Below are 20,124 nucleotides of genomic sequence, written 5' to 3'. Positions count from 1 at the left end.
TGGGAGGGGGGGGAAATGATATGAGGATACGGCAACATTGACTGCCACATCAACTGGGAAATGAAAATTCGGAAACCAAATGCATCACCGAGACCGGGGACTGCGCAGCCAGCCCCGTAGAAATAAGTTATACAAGATAGCCACAAGTAATGGCAATTTCTTTTTATCATAATAAATGCTAGCCACAAGTAATGGCAATTTATTAGCATAATAGTTGCTTGTGTACTTTTGAAAATAGAAGGAATTATATGAAAAGAAATCCTTTTATTTTTATCTTGTTTCTTGTCTGAACGATGAAATAACTTTGTTATTTGAAAGTTAAACAAGTACTTCAAATGTTAGTGCCGTAATGAACATGAGACGTCCTCTTCAAGAGCACCGTAAACATAAGAGGGGCCTCTCTTATTAAAACCCTCACGTTAAAGGGTTGGTTTCAGAAGATTTTATGTCCGAAATCAAAATGCCTTCGAGGAAAAATGCACCCGAAGACATACACGAAAGGACGCAAAAAGTAAACTTGCGCAAATACTTGTATAAACCCTCACATAAAAAGGATAATGCTTGGAACCAAAGTACTTCGAGGAAAATGCATCCGAGACTACACATAGTAAAGCGCGAACAGAAAAACGTTCGCATAATTCTTAAGCAAATATTCAAACGAAAGTAAGACTCAAACAATACTTGAGCAAAAATGTCTTTATTTACAAGAACGTGCAAAAACGGTAAAAGTACAAAATGGGAAAAAGAAAAAAAAAGCTAAACTGCAGTGCCTCCGGAACCAGGAGGAAGAAAAGTGTCTGCATCCATGGGAGAAGTAGGTGGGTCCACCGGTGGCTCAATATTTTCATCAATTTGGCCTTCGACATCATCATCTTCTGATTCTTCCTCAGTTCCTGAAAACTCAGAACCAGAACCAGAAGGGCCATGTACATCATACCTCAATGGGAGTCCACTTTTAGCAACTAACTCAAGCTCACGTGCTTTGGCAATTTCGACATCAAAGTCAATGACACCAGTTTTGGCCTCTTCTAAGGTTTTTCTCCTTATGATGTATATGGCGTAAGTTTTTTTAACAATGAGGGAAGCCTCTCAGCGCTTGAGTTCTTCTTTGAGTTGGGTTACTTCGGCAAAAAGGTTTTCCCGGGCGAACCTAGCAGATTTGAGGCTGACATCAAGGTCGCGCACAGTTGAACTAAAGAGCCTATTATGCTCGATAGTTTTCATGTACTTCTCTTCTAGCTGGGCGTGTTTCGCCCCCACGGCAGCAAGCTCTTCAATTTTGGAGTTCAAGGCTGCCTCTAAGTTAATCACTCTTTCAGCGGAGGCACCCTCGCACTCGGTTGTAACAAGAACGGCGTCCTGGACTTCAGCCCATTTGGCCTTGGCTTCATCAAATCTAAGCCTCAGCGCACTAATTTCTTGGCTAAGGGTTACCACTTCTTGCCCGCTTTGCTACAAATGAGCCTCCAAAATAACAACCTCAGTAGCTTTGGTTTCCAGTTCCGAGAGGCGGAGAACATTTCGATCTCGTTCCCCCAAAAGCTAATTTTGTTCAGAAGTAAGTTCCTCATTCCCATGAATCAACCTCTGAAGACCCTCAGAAGCAAGAAAGTTGGCCTACAAAAAAAGAAGAAGTAAAACTTAGAACACATTCATAAAAAATTAGAAGAAATAACAAAGGAAGAAAGGAACGTACTGATTCGGCGTCGTGCATGGAGTTGTTCAACAAACACTCTCCCGAGAGTACCTGAATCTTTTCCCAGTCTTTCTCTGAAGCCAAAGTCTTAAGATAATTAGCAAGCTCCACCGGCCGAGATAGCAAGTTGCATCCGGTAGAGACCGAAAGAGTAATGTTCCTCCTCCTTTGTGGATCTTCAGAAGGGGCAACATAATTTTTCCCCAAATTCCCATGAATTGGGGATTGTGGAAGAGGAACACCCTCTTTATGGTCAGGTACGGCCGGTGGAGGTGATGTAACAACTGCTGGTGGAAGAGTGGATGAAAATGGAAGTGATGTAGCAGTTGCTCGTATTGGTGAAGATGGAGATGAAGCTGATGGAGTTGAAGAGTGAGAAACAGCTGCATTAAATGCGGTGTTGGTTGTTGGATGCTCGCCAACCAAAGACGGAAAAGACCCGGTACTCAGCCCTGAAGTACCGGGCATAGCAATTAGGGCCCAAAAACGGGAGTTGACATTATCTAACAAATTAAACTCTCCCCAAAGTGCCGAGGCATCGTCCTCGGTTGGTGTAACTCTCTCAACAAGTCGAGCATCCTGTTGAGATGATGAGGATCATTGTCTTATATGTAAAGAAGCTTCTTCATCATAATCAACCATCACGGTGTCTATGACCAGCTCGGAAGGAGGACCAGTCACCATCGCCACCGAAGATGACTCAGGGGCATCAATCTTTACTCTCTTATTCTTTTCCTCGGCCGCGGAGGAACGTCTTCTCTTTAGTTATTTATCCTCCAGCCAGGGACTCCATAAATAAGTATTTGCGCCCGAAACAGGCCCATAGATACATGTTCGAGTAAGTGCCTCCTGAAGTAGCCTTGTTGCATTAGCAGGGTCAGCCAAGACGTCCTCTTCGAGGACAGCAACAAAGCCCTCAGGTAGACCTAATTTCGTGAACAAGTCAGAAGGGTTCAACCAAGTTCTCCATGTACAAAAAAATATGGAAGCAAGGTAAGTTAAAATTACCATGATTTTTGGCCTTCCACACATATTTAAGGGCCAGTTCTTTCCACAAATAAGTTTCGGGCGTCTAGATTTTGCATTTATATTCACCGTTACATCTTCATTAATGACCCTCATAATTGACATTAAAGGAGGGCACGATCCTAGGACCTCATTTCCTAGACATAGCTATAAATAGTGAGCTCAGTTATCATTGTAAAGGATACAAATTTTCTAGTTAAACTTACACTACATCTATACAAAGCTTAATACAATCTTACTTTTTCGCTTTTTGATCTCATCATTGCCGTGCCCGGAAACCTTGTTCCCGGAACTGTCATCTCTGTTGTTTCATCTACATTTGAAGGCTAAGTATTATATATTTTTTTAATTATTGCATTATTTCAGGATCAAATTAGTTCACTTGTCTAGAAACCATATATAAATTCAATTGTACCATTTTATGGGTAAACAGTTTTCAACTTGCTCCCCATAAACAATCATTGTCTAACCTTACTCACACTAGAAATCTAGGAATTTTCTTCTAACAAATAAGGGGACCATGTATAGTAGCACTTATTTTCAGTACAGTGTAAACTCTAATTTAAAAGTAGATAGCCAGATAGGCTATAAGTAGTGGTGGCAAAATAGTTAAAAGAAAACAGTTATCCACCTATATTATTCATTAAAAATTGGGTTGGATAATGAACTTTTTAAAAACGGATCAAATATGGATAAGAACCATATTATCCACTTAGAAAATGGATAACTAATGAGTTTAACTTTTACATTTGTAAAGCCTCAAATTGGGGGTTTCTCAAATTTGAGAGACTATGAATTCTCCCAAAAGTGATCATATTTAAGAAGTCATGGATATCCATATTATCTGTTAGTTAATCTATTTTTTATCCGTATTAAATATGGGTCGGGTCGAAAAATTTATCTTTCTTTATATTACTCATTTTCGACCCGTCCATATCCTACCCGACACGCCCATTTGCAGCCCCTAGCTATCAGCACAGTGAACTCTTAGAATTTTCTAAGTACAAGAAGGTTTTTGCTTTGATTTTTCTTGCTTGAGTATGTATGCTTCTTCTTATTTTGAATCTTTAAATTCACTTAAATTTATACTTCATCTCCTTGCTTGCAATGAGTGTAATGGTCCAGACTCAATTGTCAAGGTGTTGTCCACTCTGACCGAATCTTTTGGGCTTGACAATTTTGCTTCCTTGGGCTTTAACTTCAAAAGGCACCACGGCACTTGAATGCTATATACACTGTTTATGGCTTCTAACTTTTCACTCAAAGTCTGATCTGGGATATCCTAAGGCAAGATTCACAGCGTTTCCCCAATTCGAATTCAATTGTTAGCGGTTGGTGGGCTGTTACACTCACCCATCTTAGGATACTAAGGATAACTAACAAAGAACTAAAATTGTAGATTCAAAGGATAATACAGCACAAGAACACAATCTAATTTTGAAATCACCGTTGATCTCAAAGCGACAAATGCTTTTGTGACGACAAATGATATCGGACACAAGCATGTACTCTGACTCGAGAAAAACTTCAGCGTATTGTGTTGGACCTTTTTCCATCTTGATGAAATTATGAAATTATATACGTCTTGATCAACATCTGGCTGTTGTAATATACGTCTGTGAAATAATAATGAATTTGAATGATTATATTATAATGAAATGGTAAAGTAGGGTTTTGATGGGGATATTTAGTTTGCTTGAAAGCTTTGCGATACAAACAATATATAGAGTGAGTTTGCTGGAAATTCTCCATCTTTAAAAATTGAAAAGAAGATATAAAAACTTTCTTTTGATGTTATCCTCTTAGTATGTTCCCAACTAAATATATATAATGTATATTTTTTTTATTTGGTAACTAACATAATTTTATTAATCACCAAAAAATATTTACAATCCCATAGCTAAGCTCACACAACTAGCTATCTCATTAAGTGGTTAAAGGATACTACACAACCATTCCCAACTAAACTCATACATCTATCTATTAAAGAAATGACAAAAGGACGAAATAACCTATACAAACTGGAGACTATGCAGATAGGTCCTGGATACAGGTAGAGCTCATGCACTGCATATATAAGTTATCTCCTTCGCAATAATTTTCCACTGTCTACTTCTTTGTTCAAAAACTCTCAGATTCCTTTCATTCCAAATCTGATACACAACTTCTGCAAATACTATCTTGAACACTTGTGCCTGTTGAGATTTGCCTTTAGAGCATGTGATGATCCACTGGTTATGTTGTTCCCCATCTCGGGCTCTTGGGCATTGCATTTGCAGCCATTGAAATAGTTTGTTCCAAATTTTTTTAGTGTACTCACACTTCATAAACACGTGTTCTCTATTTTTCTCCTGCAATTGGCAAAGTACACATTGTGTATCTACATTGAGTCCCCATTTACACGACCTATCAGAGGTTAATAGCTTTTCATGCATCATGAGCCACATTGTAATTTTGCTTTTGGTCGGGCTGCATTGCTAAACAGTAAACTTTTCCATTCCACGCGAGTGTAATCACCAAGCAGAGTGAAGTATATTTGTTTGATTAAGATTTTCTTGTGCGACTGCATATACTGTTGATTCTCTAGAACTTCCTTGGCCTCAAAGACTTTCCTAACCATCCAACAAACTTGTTGTGGTATTTTTCAGTTGGTGAACTGCTGTCCTTTAATATAGTATGTGTGAATCCATCGAATCCACAGTTTGTCCTGTCATTGTGCCAAATCCCAGCAAGTTTTGGCTATTGCTGCACGATTCCAAAGTCTTCGGTTAGTGAGATTGAGTCCACCTCCAGCTTTGGGCAGACAAATACTATCCCATACAACCAATATTTTTTTGGTGATTACATTGGCACATGACCAGATATATGATCTTCATAGTCCTTCAATCAGCTTAACCACCTTGGTAGGTATCACAAACAGCAGAGCCCAGAAAGCCTAGATACCAAACAATACACTCTGAACTAACTGCACCCTCCCTGCATAGGACAGTGTCTTTGTAGTCCAAGAGGTGATCCTTGCAGTCATTTTGTCTATAAGGGGTTACCACTACAGTATACTGAGTTTCTTTGTAGACAATGGAACTCCAAGATACTTGAAGGGTAATTCTCCACCTGTGAATCCTAGATGTTACAATATCTTATGCCTGTGCTCTGTAGGAACTTCACCAAAATAGACTTCACTCTTGTTCATGTTAGCCTACAGTCCAGACACCTGAGTGAATTGTAGAAACTTCTGTATTGCCTTTACATATTTGATATCACCTCTAGTAAACAACAGTAGATCATCAGCAAAGCTAAGATGAGTTATCTCAAGCTTGGCACACCTAGGGTGATATTTGAAATCTCTAACTGACTTAAGACCATTAAGATTTCTGCTCAGGAACTCCATTACAATAGCAAATAAGAAAGGTAATATTGGCTCACCTTGTCTTAATCATTTAGCAGCATTAAAGGGAGTTGTTGGCTCCCCATTAACAATGATGGAGTAAGTAACAATTTGAATACATTTCATTATCCATGAGGTAAATAACTAAGGAAACCTCATCTCTTCCATGACTTGTCTTATATACGGCCATTCTACAGAATCATATTCTTTCTGAAGGTCTATCTTGATCATGTATCGAAGTGAGATGTGTTTTCTAGCATAGGCCTTCACTAGTTCATGTGCTAAGATTATATTGTCTGCAATTCTTCTCCTTGGAATGAATCCAACTTGAGCTTCATTGATAATAGTGGTGATGACAGCTTCTAGTCAAGATGTCAGAATCTTAGAGATGAACTTGTAGAGTACAGTGCAGCGGGCAATTGGTCGAAACTCCTTTATAGTTTTAGGCTTGGCAGTCTTGGGTATTAATGTAATGGAAGTGCAGTTGATAGCTCTGTATATCCTGCTAGTAGCAAAGAAATCTAACACAACTTCTATAATTTCCTCTTTGATAACAGGCCATGCCTTCTTGAAAAAACATGCATTGTATCCATCAACACCAGGTACTTTATCTTCTCCAATGGAGCATAGTCCTTCATAAATCTCTTCCTCGGTTACATCCTTACAAAGAAACCTTCTCTGTTGTTGTGAAAGTCTTTGTCCCTTTTACATCACCAACTAGCCTATTGCAGGTAGTGAATGATCAACAGTCCCCATCAGTGATTTATAGAAATCAGCAATCTTCACTTTTATAGCTTCAGGTTCAGTTAGTCTGCAACCTGCAAGTGAATGAAGTTCCTGAATCCGCTTCCTATGATTCCTTTTCTTTATCACAGTTGTAAAATACCTTGTATTAGAGTCACCTAATTTTATCCATTTTTCCCTAGCTTTTTGTCTTAGAGCTCCTTCTTCTAGCATATCTCATTTTTCTAGGCTTTGGATAAGGTTGTTCTCCTTCTCAGTCAGCTCATCAGTATAGTTTGAATTCATGTTCTTTTGGACTATGAGAAGCTCATTCCTAGTTGCATCAATCTTCTGTCTGATAAATTTAAACTCCTCAATATTAAGTTTCCTGATCAATGGTCTGAGTTTATTCAATTTCACCCAGATGTCCTACATTTTTCACTTGTACACTCTCTGATTCCAAACTTGCTGACCAATATTTGGGAAGGATTCATGTTCAACCCACATATTAAAAACCTTAAAAGGTATTCTCCTGCTGCCCTGGTCTACTGTGAAATTCAAGCTCATAGGAGCATGATCAGATATGAAAAGGACATCATAGACAGTAGTGATATGTCCCCATTGCATCATCCATTCATAGTTTTCAAACATTCTATCAATTCTGCTTCAAATTCTATCCACTCCAGCTTGTTTGTTAGACTAAGTGTAGTATGCTCCTTCCCATGCCAACTCATTGATATCTAAGTCTTGAACACATTTTGTAAAGCCTTGAACCTCAGTGAGGCTTACTGGATTTTCATTCACCCTGTCTTGAAGCTGCAGTACAGAGTTGAAATCTCCCACAAGGATCCATGGTTTGTTGATCCCTTGTCCAATCTCAATCAGGTTATCCCACAAATGTTTTCTCTGCTCAATAGTGTTGTATCCATAGACTATTATAAATAGACACTCCTGATATCCTATGATCCCTTTGACTAGACAATGAATAACTTGTGCTTCTTCTCTAATTAGAGTAACCTTATAATAGTTGGGATCCCACATTAGCCAAATTCTCCCATTAGTTTCACCGGTATAATTGTGCAAAACTTCTCTGTTAGGGGCAATGTGGGAGCACACTTTCATTATATTATGTTCCTTAACTCTAGTTTCAATGATACCTGCAAGCTTTATGTTTTTGGATTTTAAATAGTTCTTAAGCTCTTTCTGCTTGTACCACTTATTGATGCCCCTGACATTCCAAATTAGCCAAGTCATGGAGTCTTGTGAGTGCCCCCACCTATGTCATGAGGTAGGGAGGATCTCACATTGGTACCCATTGAACCTTTATGGAGGCTATTCATGTTAACAAGAGGTGATAGTAAAGTTCATCACTAGGCTTTCCACCCCCTTGCCTTTTCCTATTGATCTTATTCTTGTAGCCTCATATCCAGTAGCCTCATGAATCTGTCTAGTCTCTTGTGTCACCAATGACAAGTTAGCTTCCTGTGTCACCACTGATAAGCTAACCTGCTCTTGTTCTTGTGTTGTGGTAGCTTGTGGCTGATTCACTTTGTTGGTATTTTCTCTCACCATTGTCCCTTTATATCTCCATTCATATGTGACTTTCTTTGGCTCTCTTCTTCGTTTTGGTTATTCATTATATTGCATTCTAGGATCTTGTTGAGAAGCGCATGTGTGACCAATCATCTGGCACTTGTCACAATAGTTAGGCTTCCACTCATACACCAATTGCTGTTGGAATTTTCTGCTTCTAGGGTCCATAACAGCTATCTGTAGGTAGAGTCTTTGTTACATTGACTTCTATCGACATCCTTGCATAAGAAATTCTTGTTTGCTTGGTAGTGCATTTATCTGCAAACAAAGATTTTTCAATTGCACTGGCCATCTTGCTTAGTGATTCACTACCCCATCAACTCATAGGTAGTTTAGGAAATATAACCCATAGAGGGATCTCAGCTAGGAATTCCTGGCTTAAACCAAAGTTAGGTATTCATGGCTGTAGGATTATTGATCTATTGTTAATGGTGTGTGCATCATAGAAAACTTTGTGCATATCCACCAATGATTGAAACTTAATCAAATAATTACCTTCATCATGTAAGAACAAATCCGGCTCAGCAATAACTAGCCAATGTTGTGTAATATATCTCCTCATTATATACGCAATCATAGCCGCACTCCATTTCTCCTCTTCTTCCACCATATCTTGAAGCTCTAGTTGCATTACTGATTGCCCATCAAGAATTTGAGGAGGTATGATCGAAGTGTCATGCCATGCGTAGCTACTCGATTCTGCTGAAACAAATTCACCCAAGCTTTTGGCCCTTCTCTGTTATGTGTGGGTAGTACTGCTGGATTAGTCTGTTCCTAGAGTTTTTCAGTAACACTGTTTGCTCAATTCTATTTGTAACATTAGTCTGCTCCTTAGGATTCACAGTATCAATTTTAGGATCTACTGGTTTATTTTTATCTGTGTTCAACTCCTTTGCATTTTCCCTTTACCTTTGCTAAGTCACTGTCGTCAATACTCTGATTAGGGTTAGCCATGGCTACTGTTCCATTGGCTTTCTTCCCATATCTAGATGCAACAACATTATCCGTTTGCCCTGCTATTACCACTGCACTAAGGTTCAATTTCCTGCTCACTCCAATAGCAATTGAAGATGATCCTTCTTCACTCGTAATCATCTCTGTCATTTGTTGCTCCGGTAGTATCGCCTCTTTTGATTGAGATGAAATTATCTTCCTAGGTTGAGAACTAGTACTTACTGAGCTGCCGAAAGCAATAATTGATGATTTTTTTGGCCTTCCTCGTCCGCGACCTTGACCTCTCCCATGCCAGCTGCACCAGCGTACGTTAGCTAACGTGCAACGAGAACATGAGAGAGAAGTACGGCCTACGATGCTCACCGACCTAATGTATGCTTTGTCTTTCCTTAGAAGATTTGAAGAAGGAATTATCTTTTGCCCATTAATTTTGGTGCGACACAAGTATTTTATTTCCTTGATATTTCGTTCAATGTTAGCAGCTAGGAATGATAGTCCTAATAAAACACAGAAGAGACTTCAAAAAATTAAGGATATATTAATTTATTAGTTAGGAATAAGAATACTGCCTAAAAGATTTCACAATTCACTTAATGCGTGGGATAGTAGGAAAATTAAAAGGTGAAGTAGATTTATTTATTTAAAGATATTTATGAATCTTTTTTATATGGATAAAAACTCCCTTCACCCATACTTTCTAATTAGTTTGTTTCAAAAATAATAATATAATTTTATATTTGAAAATAATTTAAAAATATTAAACTTTTTATTTTACCATTAGTGACACATTTTTATAGACATAGAGATTTTTTCAAACAAGTTTTTTTAAAAAAAATAAAATTTATGTCCAGTCAAAATTACGCCACATAAATTGAAATAAATGGAGTATATAGAAAATTGTTGAAAATTATTTTTTTTTTTAAAACATGGATTGTCTATTAGGTCCTATTAGCAACTTGAAGTTTCATATGATCGAGACAGTCATATATTATCGTGAAATATATACTTTTAGCCGCTCCCAAAAATAATAGTCGACAAAGTTTATCTTTTTTGTATATGTGTATTATATATATACACATACTTTTTGGCTAGCGAATGTAATTAGTTTTGACTGCCCGATCAATTTTGTAATTTGCCCTATATTATCTATGTTGGGGTTTGCTTTGACTTTCTACCATTATTAGAATTCTTGGTGAAATAGGTGTCTTTTATATTTGACTAATTCTTTTCTTGGAAAACAAGTTTTACACTTCTGTAAATTGAGGATTATTCCATCTCACATAATAACATAACAACATCTACATCATAGCCTTTTAGGGATTTGAGAATCATATTTAGCGGGAAAAAATCTATTGATATTTTGTTATCTCTTTTATATTAGTAGGCTTTTATGAATGTAGGTCAATTGACCAAACTACGTTATAAAATTCTCTTTTGGTATATTTAAATTTTATCTATCTTATTTATCGTCATTCAAAATTTACTTTGTTAGCTTTCACATGACGCTTTATTATTACAAACCCAAGAAATGGTATTTTTAAACCAATACCAATTTTTAACTATTTTTAATCCATATTATTCTTAACCATATTTTTAAGCATGGTAAGCAACAATCATATGTAGAAGATTATGTGAGTAAGGCGGATCAAATTTTGACAGAAAATTTCGGCCAAGGTGAGATTTGTTAGTGTTTGTCCTTATATTTTACTATAATTAAAATTACTTTTCTAGGTAGAAAAAGTTCTCTTGTTGGAATATAATTTTTAAAGGAAAAGTTTTTACGCTTTTAAAAATTGAGAATTTTTTCTTCTCACACAACAATACAGCATCATTCACAATATTTAGTTTTCAGAGTTATGTATAAGGGGAGAATTTTCTCTCGATAGTTTTGTACTCTCATTTATATTAGTAGGTTTTAATAAATGACATTATAAACTTTTCTTTTGGTATATTTCAGTTTTGTCATCTTATTTATGTCATTTAAAGTATGATTTGTTAGCTTCTACATAACACCTTGTTATTTCGATCCCAATATTCTAAAGGGCATATTACATTTCACGCCTCAAACTTTATTAAGGACAGTGTACCTCGTCAATTTTGAAAAACTGCTCCTGGCAAGCATATTTTGGTAGTAAAACAGCTAGTTCCTATTATAAGTGAATAAAGAGTTGAAAATGTGTCTAACAAGGGGCTCTCAAGTACAGATTAGTAGGATAGGAGGAGGATAAGATAGTTCTGTAAACAAACTCATAATGTTTGCATAGTTCCATGTCGGCAGAGAAGGTGATATGCCACATTGAAAGCAAGACCCGTTGCAGCCAAAGAGCACAAGAGCTAACTTCTATGGATCAGTAGGTCACAGAGTGATGATAACCACATTTTACATGGAAAAATCTGTTAGTTATACAGGTGAAAGCATCTAGAAAACAAAATTTGTTACATATAGGAAACATTTACAATGACAACCAAATACAAGTTTATTCTCTTGGAGTCACCTTCCGCGTGGAGACTTGTGATAGGCCTGTAATGGAGAGGCAGAAGGTGTCATGCTGAGTGATGAACGATGTCTAAATGGAGAAACTGGAACAGAGCTAGAAGTGGATCGATGCTCAATCCGAGAGATGTTGTTAGCACCTTTTGGTGCTTGAAGCTCTTCAAGAGAAGCCAACACCTCAGACATACGTGGCCTTAGCTTCGGCTCATTGCTTAGACATTGCCAAGCAAGGTTAGCAGCTGTATATGCTCCTTTCTGAGGATACTGGCCCCCTAGTTTGGTGTCCATAATTCGAAACAACTTCCTCTTGTCCCCTAGATATGGCTTTGCCCAATCCACAAGATTTTGCTCTACACCAACCTTTGTTTTATCGAGAGCACGACGTCCTGATAATAGTTCAAGCAATACAACCCCGAAGCTATATACATCACTTCTTGATGTCAATCGACCTAGCGAACAGCAAGTACAAAATCATAACCAACAATATCAAGAACAGAATTCCAGCAGTCAGATTTATTGAAGAATATAATCATCATGCTTAGTCCTGCAAAGTGACTACATAAAGTTATGCTCACTTTGGACAAGAAACCAATCGTTCTCCTCTGTGAATATGGAGCATTCTTATAACTTGTTAAGGACTAGTAAAATTGGGGACTTCTTAGTACTTCCACACAAAAAAGGTTTACAATATATGTCCAACAATATTACCTTTCTCAATATTCAAGTTGAAAATGACATAAAAAAGGGAGGATAGCATTTTTTTTCCCCACTAATTTGTGAGGGACACCTAACTGGCAAAACATTACCTTCATTGAATTTGTAGAAGTTGCCAAAACCATGTAGATTAAACGTTCACTGTTTTTTCAACGATTTAGACAAAAAATCCTGTAAAATTTTATCTCTCTCAAGGACAATCAAATTGTGATGTTCTCATGTTCAATATAGCTAAGAAAATAGCAAAAATATTAACCTGTAGCAACATATTCTGGAGCGGCATAGCCCTGTGTACCAATCACTTGAGTGGATACATGAGTGCGATCACCAGTTGGGCCTGCCTTGGCCAAACCAAAATCAGACAACTTTGCATTAAATTCCTGCAATCACAGAACACAGAATGATATTAAGCTTTTACTAGTTCTAAACGCGCCTAACACATTTAATTTTAAAGAAAGGCAACTGGATTTATGAGCTTATCTCAAAGCTTAATGCCTACCGCATCTAGAAGAATATTAGAAGCCTTAAAATCCCGATATATAACTTGTTCTTTAGCGTCATGTAAGAAAGCAAGGCCTCTCGCAGCACCAATAGCCACCTTAATTCTTGTTGACCAAGTCAGAGGCTGAGGCCCTCCTGTTGAACAAGATTCCAAGAATTACCACCAACTCATATATCCACATATAATACAAGTTTTCACTTGGATATTCAATATTATCCATTTCATGCAAGAGCTGTAACTTACACCACATGGATTGAACCAACAATCATCACAGAGTTAACCAAGTTTCCTCAACACTGTTTGACTACTTATATCACAAAGAAGACCAACAAAAGGATTCATCGGAAAGAAATAATGGAGCCAATTTAACAAAATCAAAATACGGTTTGAGGCAATTTCCCTGTAACGTCACTACTTTAAAGAGTTGGAATACAGAAAGTGTCCTAGACATGGAATTAGATATTTGGTTTTCTTTTAGTTTATGGTTTCTTACTTTTGCCTCTCATTTGATTAATAGCAAACAGCTCCTACGGCCCTAAAACAGGCAGCAGTAGATAAAAACAGTCTCAGGAGGGAAAAGGTATTCAGAAGGACCAAATCTTAATCTTGTGAGGGAAAAGGTTACAGCTCTTCCTATACTAATTCAGAAGACTTTGTATAACGAATTTATGATATATGAAACAATCCTGAGCTTTCGAAAGAAAATTAATCAAACACGACGAACCTACATTTGTTAATCTTGTCCAAGAGAACTTCTCCCTCCACCCAGGACTAGGGCAAAATAAATTAAGGAAAAACCAAGAAAGCTGGCAGCAAAGGATCGATTCAGTGAAAAGGGAGATCCAGCAATAAGGTAGTAAAGAGAGATCAACATACTTGAAACTGCTATAGCCCGGAAAACCCAAAGAAAAGGAAGGGGGAAAGCTTAGGTAGTGAGCACACATACTTCTAAATAAATGGTTCTCCAAGCTTCCTTTAGGCATGAACTCATACACCAATAGTCGGTCGTCTCCCTCTATACAATACCCAATGAGTTTAACCAGGTTTGGATGACGAAGTTGCCCGAGGTAATTAACTTCAGTCTGCAAAGCATTTGCCGTCAATTACTAGGCCAACAAGAGTAATAAGTTATTTAAGTTGGAAATCTGCAGAGGAAACATACCACCCACTCCTTGTGACCCTGAAAACCCTCTGGCTTCAGCTTCTTGACCGCAATGACCATTCCAGAACCAGGCTTTGCAGCAGTAAGAGTGTGTTCATCAATCCATCCTTTGAAAACATAACCAAAACCTCCTTCGCCAAGAAGACTGTCAGGTCTAAAGTTCCTTGTTGCACTTTTCAAATCATTAAATGAGAAGGACTTAACATTGGGGGAAAACAAAATTTCGCCTTCAGATCTTGGAGTAGAAAGTGTATCAACACTGCTTTTCCGACTATAAGATGGAATACTTAGACTTGATAAAACAGAGGAATTGCTGGTTCTGCTGGGAATCCTAGAGGCTCCAGAAGCTGCAAGATAGAATAGCAGAAAATAGCATTGCTCAGTCACATGTGGTAACAATCTAATCATGATTTAACCCAGAAAAACCTCAAACTTGTAACCAGAAGAAAGTACACTCATAAAACTATATAGATTGGACAAAAGGTGTGCTTGCCAACAGTTACACACTAATCAACTGAAGCTAGTTTATGTAATTTATCAACAAGCATCTTGTCTATATAGTAGTAAAATGTCATACGTGTAACAAAAATTAGCAACTGGAAGAAAGATTCCCATATAACTATCTCTTGATAAGAGATATTCATATAACTGTAAAGATTGAGAAAACAATTTGCCTGGCCGCAGTTATGTGTTCATCAACAAAGATACTATGACTGACATATAAAGTCACATATATTCACGGTAATCAAATGTAACATGAGCAAATGCAAAAGTCAGAGAATCACTCGTTCCATAAAAGTGAAAAGCTAATCATCTGTAACCTTAAAAAAGAATCATCTTATTCCACAAGCATCTACATATGCAGCATAGCCCATTTCTGATAGTTAAAAGTTTCCAAGTTAAGGGCTTTCAATTGGCATTTATCAACTTAAGCAGCAAATGTGAATTCTCCCTTTCCTTTAAGCTTTCATCTTTGACAATTGCCGACCATCTCCTTGTAAATTCAGTCAAGTCTTTAAGTTTTATTCTAAAAGCTTCACTTGAACATGTCATTAACAATCTCAACTGAGACTTTCTTGTAGCAACAAAAACTGCAGTAAAATCTCCCTTTCCATATTCTATGGTAGTACACGGGACGACAGACCAGAGAATTCGTCATCATATCAGTTTCAGTTAACATTCAAAGCTACAAGTACTTTATTTTAACTTGACATAACCTAGAAAAAGCACCCAGCTTTAATGATTGGCAATATTATCGCAATCTTGCAGGTAAGAACTCGTTATAAAGCCTCATTGTTCACCTCAAGCAATCATCTAATAAATGAAGCCATCTACAAGTTCCAAAAACAAACAGAGCGAAAAAAGAAGCTCAAAATAGCTAACAGAAAACCCAGTCTTGTTTAAACCGAAACACACAAGTAGCCAACACAAATAATGGTATTATACAAAATTCAAACAAATGTTGGCAATGAACAATCAAAATCCTAAGAGTATCCCGTACCTAATTATCTTCCCAAATCAAAATAAGTCAAAAAATATGTGCTTTATACACCAAAACATTGAGTTCCCAGTTATTAAACCAAAGTCACAATAAAGAGGGATTAAATGAGTACTTACTAAATTCGAGCTTTCATTTAGGAGTCTTTTTAGTTTGTTTAGAGAAATGTACTGACATCAGTACAACATGTACAGATCATAGAACTCTAATTTACCCAAGAGTATGAAAATTAAAACGGGTTCAAATGAAAATGAATGAATATTGAGGATTCATATAATAGACTCCTTGAGGAATAGTAGCTGCTGCTGCTGCTCATAAATTAATTAAAAACCATTCAAGATTATATCACAAACAATAAAAAGGGAAAAAACTAAATCACACCCCCATCTTAAAGCAGATAACGATATGCAAAAAAAAAAAAATCTTTAACACAGATAAGAGCATAGCAAGAACAAGAACACAATAAAAAGGGAAAGTACCAGAAATGTTTTGAGAACTGAGAGTGGCATCAACTCTAGCTGATGAACCTAAACAATTACCCATCAGACAACAATCTGAAAAAATATACAGACCAAAAACAAGTCTGAAAAAAAATCAGACTTTCCTTAAATACTTCGAATGTCAAGAAATATAGATCGATATGTTTCAATGGAAGAAAAAAAAAGGAAAAATAAAATAAAAGAAAAGGGGTAAAAGTTGGTAAATGGAAAAGCTAGACGAAAATTTGATTCTATATAAAGGAAGAGAATGTGAAGACAGAGAAATGGACTACTTCCCTATTTTTTATTGTTCTTTTGATGATAAAGATAATGTTCATGGACGACTTGTAGTTGTACCTATCTCGAATAACACAATTTAAAGGAAAACATTTGCTATATTTGACAAACATTTTCATATATACTCTTCTTACTAAATTATATTCCTAATTAAAGCATATTCTCACCTTAATCTATATCTTAATCATAATAAATTAAAATAATTTGATGTAAAAACTGTGAATATGTTACCTGGCATAAGTGTGGTTGTCTATTACTATAGATACTAGTAATTTTATTTTCCGTTAGTACAAATATTAAATTAATCTTGTGTTGTAGTTGTACCAACAAAATTTCAAACTAAAATGTGATAAGAAAAAAGTGAGATGTACATAAGTTGTAGAGATATTTTGAAAACAAAAAGTATTATTTAACTTATAATTCGATTATTAGAAAAAATCAATTAAATCTATAAAAATATATCATAAGTAATTGACCAATCAAAAAATAGCTGGGCAACTAAGATATATATGCACTAGGACGATAAATGAAAAAGGGAAAGAGATGTTTATTATTTGGTGATTGATAGAAGCTTGATCATCTACACTGACTGATCAAGTACGAGTTTGATTAAAAAAGAATAATATTACATTATATAAAAAGTGTTTTTATACAATAAATAATATCAAAATTGATAATTCATTAGTATGCCGCAAAATAGTTATAAGTCAGTACCGTGCTTTTTAAACTTATAAGAATAATAATAATGTCTTTATTGAAATTAAACTATTGTCCAGAAAACGACAAACTCGTGTCCATGATGATAACGTGTGGGTCACAACACTAATTACCTAAATTGCCCCTACCGTCTGAACCTGTCAACCCATAATATCTCCTAACTACTTCTTGAAAATACTCAAATACCCCTGTTCTTTAATGACCTTTTCTCTATACTTCCAAAAATGCTTTTTAATCCATTGTCAAACGTGCGTTTATTACCTGAATACTAGTGTTATCGAAATCGAAAATTTTGGTATTCGATATTCGATATTTTGTTATTCGGTATGGTATTTGGTTTAAGTTTTAAAAAAAATTAGTATTAGATATGGTATTTGATATTTTAAAATGAAATACCGAAATACCGAGGCCATACCAAAATATATATTATATTACACAATACACATTTTATTATTTATTACATAAATATAAGAAATCTAAAATTTTACTTTTCTTTATTCTCTAAGTTCATTAATTAATTCTAAGCAAGTAACAAGATATTTTTCTCTCTCTAGGTTGGTATTTACTGGTTTTTGATAAAACTTTTATCAACAAACGTTTTTAGTTTTGTATTTTTGAGTACTTTAATTAAGAATATTACCGTCTATGACTCTATGCACTAGTTAGTATTCAAATCGAATAAACCGAAATTACCAAATCGAATAAACCGAAATCGAAAGTAGAAAAACCAAATCATAAAGAATTTAATTAGGTACGATATTGATATAGTATTTTACGAAACCGAATACCAAAAATACCAAATTAAAATATTTAAATAATATATCGTACCGACCGACGAACTCTCCAGCTGAATACAGTATCTTTCAACAAGTTTCCCCATTATTGAAGGGCCTGGCCAGTTGCGAGAATGAGTATTTCATTCAAAAAAGAGATGGTATACTACTAAGGAATGGGCCTTTATGTCTTTTACCATATTGAAATTAAGAAAATATTTTTTTTATAAAAGATAAATCCTTTATACGTAAAATCAAATGTTTCATATGTAACAAAAAATAAGGTCATAAAGTTAAAAATAAGTTTGTAAAGACCAATAAAACCATTTGATCCCTAGTAAATTTCAGATAAATTATAAATATAAAAAAAAAAAAAAAGTAAAAAAAGAAGACATGCTTATGTTGGTATTTCCTTTTTCAGGATGGGAATAAAAAATGAAATGCGCTCCAAGAAAAGGTGTTTCTTGTAGTGCAGAATAAGAAGAAAGATAGAGGATGTATTTATGAATTGGATTAATTTTGCCCTTTATATATTAGGCAAAGGGCCAAATATAATCATATACTTTCGAAAATGATTTAAGAATATCCCGTTATACTATTGGGTTATTTATACCCTTGCAGTCATACTTTTGGTTCAAATATACACCTCATTTAAATGGAGGGACACATGTTATCGTCATTTTGGTTAATTCTAAATATCTCCTAATTAATTAAAAAGACACATTACTCATACCCGAAAAGTAATTTTCTAAAGCAATTTGTTTTTTGTAAAAACTGGAAAAAAACTGAATTTTTTTTTTACTAAAAACTAAAAAAAAAACGAAAATATTTTTTTTCCAGTTTTTACAAAAAAAAAAACTGCTTTAAAAAAAACTGAAAAATAATTTCTAAAACTATATTTTTGTAAAAACTGAAAAAAGAAAACTGAAAAGCAATTTTATAAAGTAATATTTTTGTAAAAACTGAATGTTTTTTTTACTATAAACTGAAAAAATTGAAAATATTATTTTCCAGTTTTTAGAAAAATATTGCTTTAAAAAAACTGAAAAATAATTTTCTAAAGCAATATTTTTGTAAAAACTAAAAAAACAAATATTTTTTTTTTCAGTTTTTAGTTTAAAAAATTTCAGTTTTTTCCTGTTTTTAATTGCTTTAGAAAATTATTTTTCAGTTTTTGTTTTCAGTTTTTACAAAAATATTATTTTAGAAAATATTTTTTAATTTTTTGTTTAAAGCAGTTTTTTTGTAAAAACTGGAAAAAAAAATATTTTCGTTTTTTTCAGTTTTAGTAAAAAAAAATCAGTTTTTTTTAGTTTTTGCAAACAAAAACAAAAAGCTTTAGAAAATTACTTTTCGGGTATGGGTAATGAATTTTTTTAATTAATTAGAAGATATTTAGAATTGGCCAACAGGACGATGACACGTGTCCCTCCGTTTAAATAAGGGGTATATTTGAACCCAAAGTATGACTGCAGGGTATAGATAACCCAATAGTTTAACGAGAGTTATTCTTAGATCATTTTCGAAAGTACAGGAATATATTTGACCCTTTACCGTTATATATTACATTCAACATGAAAAGTCTTTCAAGTATGCAAAACCTGGCAGTTCTGGTCACCAAATTAGTTGATGTTAAAAGTGTAAACAAATGGAACCATAGATCTATCAAGGTCCTTAATTGCATTCGTTAAGATTTAATTTGGTATTCAATCAAATTTAAAAAGAATGATTCTCCTTTGATGCTCATCCATTCTACCTGTCAAATCTTCAAGTAATTTTAAAAAACATTCTAGTCGACTTGATTTTCCAGTAATATTGATTTGGTACTCATTCTTTTTTTTTCTTCAACCGTTGTGTTTGTCAATCTTTTTCCTTATGAATTATGATCATGATAATCTAACGTGGTTTAGTGCATATACCAAATAAAAGTTATAAATATTTCTCATGGATGTAGGCTGCTTAAGCAATTATAACCAAGGCAAACAGGCACAACAGAAGATTTCATTCACTTATGATTCGACGATTTAATTTACAGCGCTCCACGGCAAGAAGGGTTGGGGAAGTAAAAAAAATATTTTCTAATTTACAACCCCAGCAAAGGGGTTCGAAGG

At 35.1% G+C, this 20,124-nt stretch overlaps 1 protein-coding gene and 1 long non-coding RNA gene across 2 annotated transcripts; both read right to left on the bottom strand.

Moving 5' to 3' along the window:
• Positions 1–4,559: 4,559 nt before the first annotated feature.
• Positions 4,560–9,800, bottom strand: LOC107820082 (uncharacterized). The gene is made up of 2 exons (XR_001655854.2): positions 8,919–9,800; positions 4,560–8,681 (listed from the first exon to the last, which is right to left on the bottom strand). It is a non-coding gene; the product is annotated as an uncharacterized LOC107820082 (long non-coding RNA).
• Positions 9,801–11,692: 1,892 nt separating this feature from the next.
• LOC107820083 (putative serine/threonine-protein kinase PBL3) lies at positions 11,693–16,525 on the bottom strand. Its single transcript, XM_016646300.2, has 6 exons — positions 16,227–16,525; positions 14,250–14,596; positions 14,034–14,169; positions 13,085–13,221; positions 12,842–12,965; positions 11,693–12,320 (listed from the first exon to the last, which is right to left on the bottom strand). Exons 1-6 carry the CDS (start codon positions 16,288–16,290, stop codon positions 11,869–11,871), a joined length of 1,260 nt encoding a protein of 419 aa, XP_016501786.1. The 5' UTR covers positions 16,291–16,525; the 3' UTR covers positions 11,693–11,868.
• Positions 16,526–20,124: the final 3,599 nt, after the last annotated feature.

This window comes from Nicotiana tabacum, chromosome 9 (genome assembly GCF_000715075.1).
Source record: "Nicotiana tabacum cultivar K326 chromosome 9, ASM71507v2, whole genome shotgun sequence".
NCBI classification, from domain to species: Eukaryota; Viridiplantae; Streptophyta; class Magnoliopsida; order Solanales; family Solanaceae; genus Nicotiana; species Nicotiana tabacum.
The sequence above is the reverse complement of the archived record's forward strand: the minus strand, read 5'-3'. Positions and strand labels throughout refer to the sequence as shown.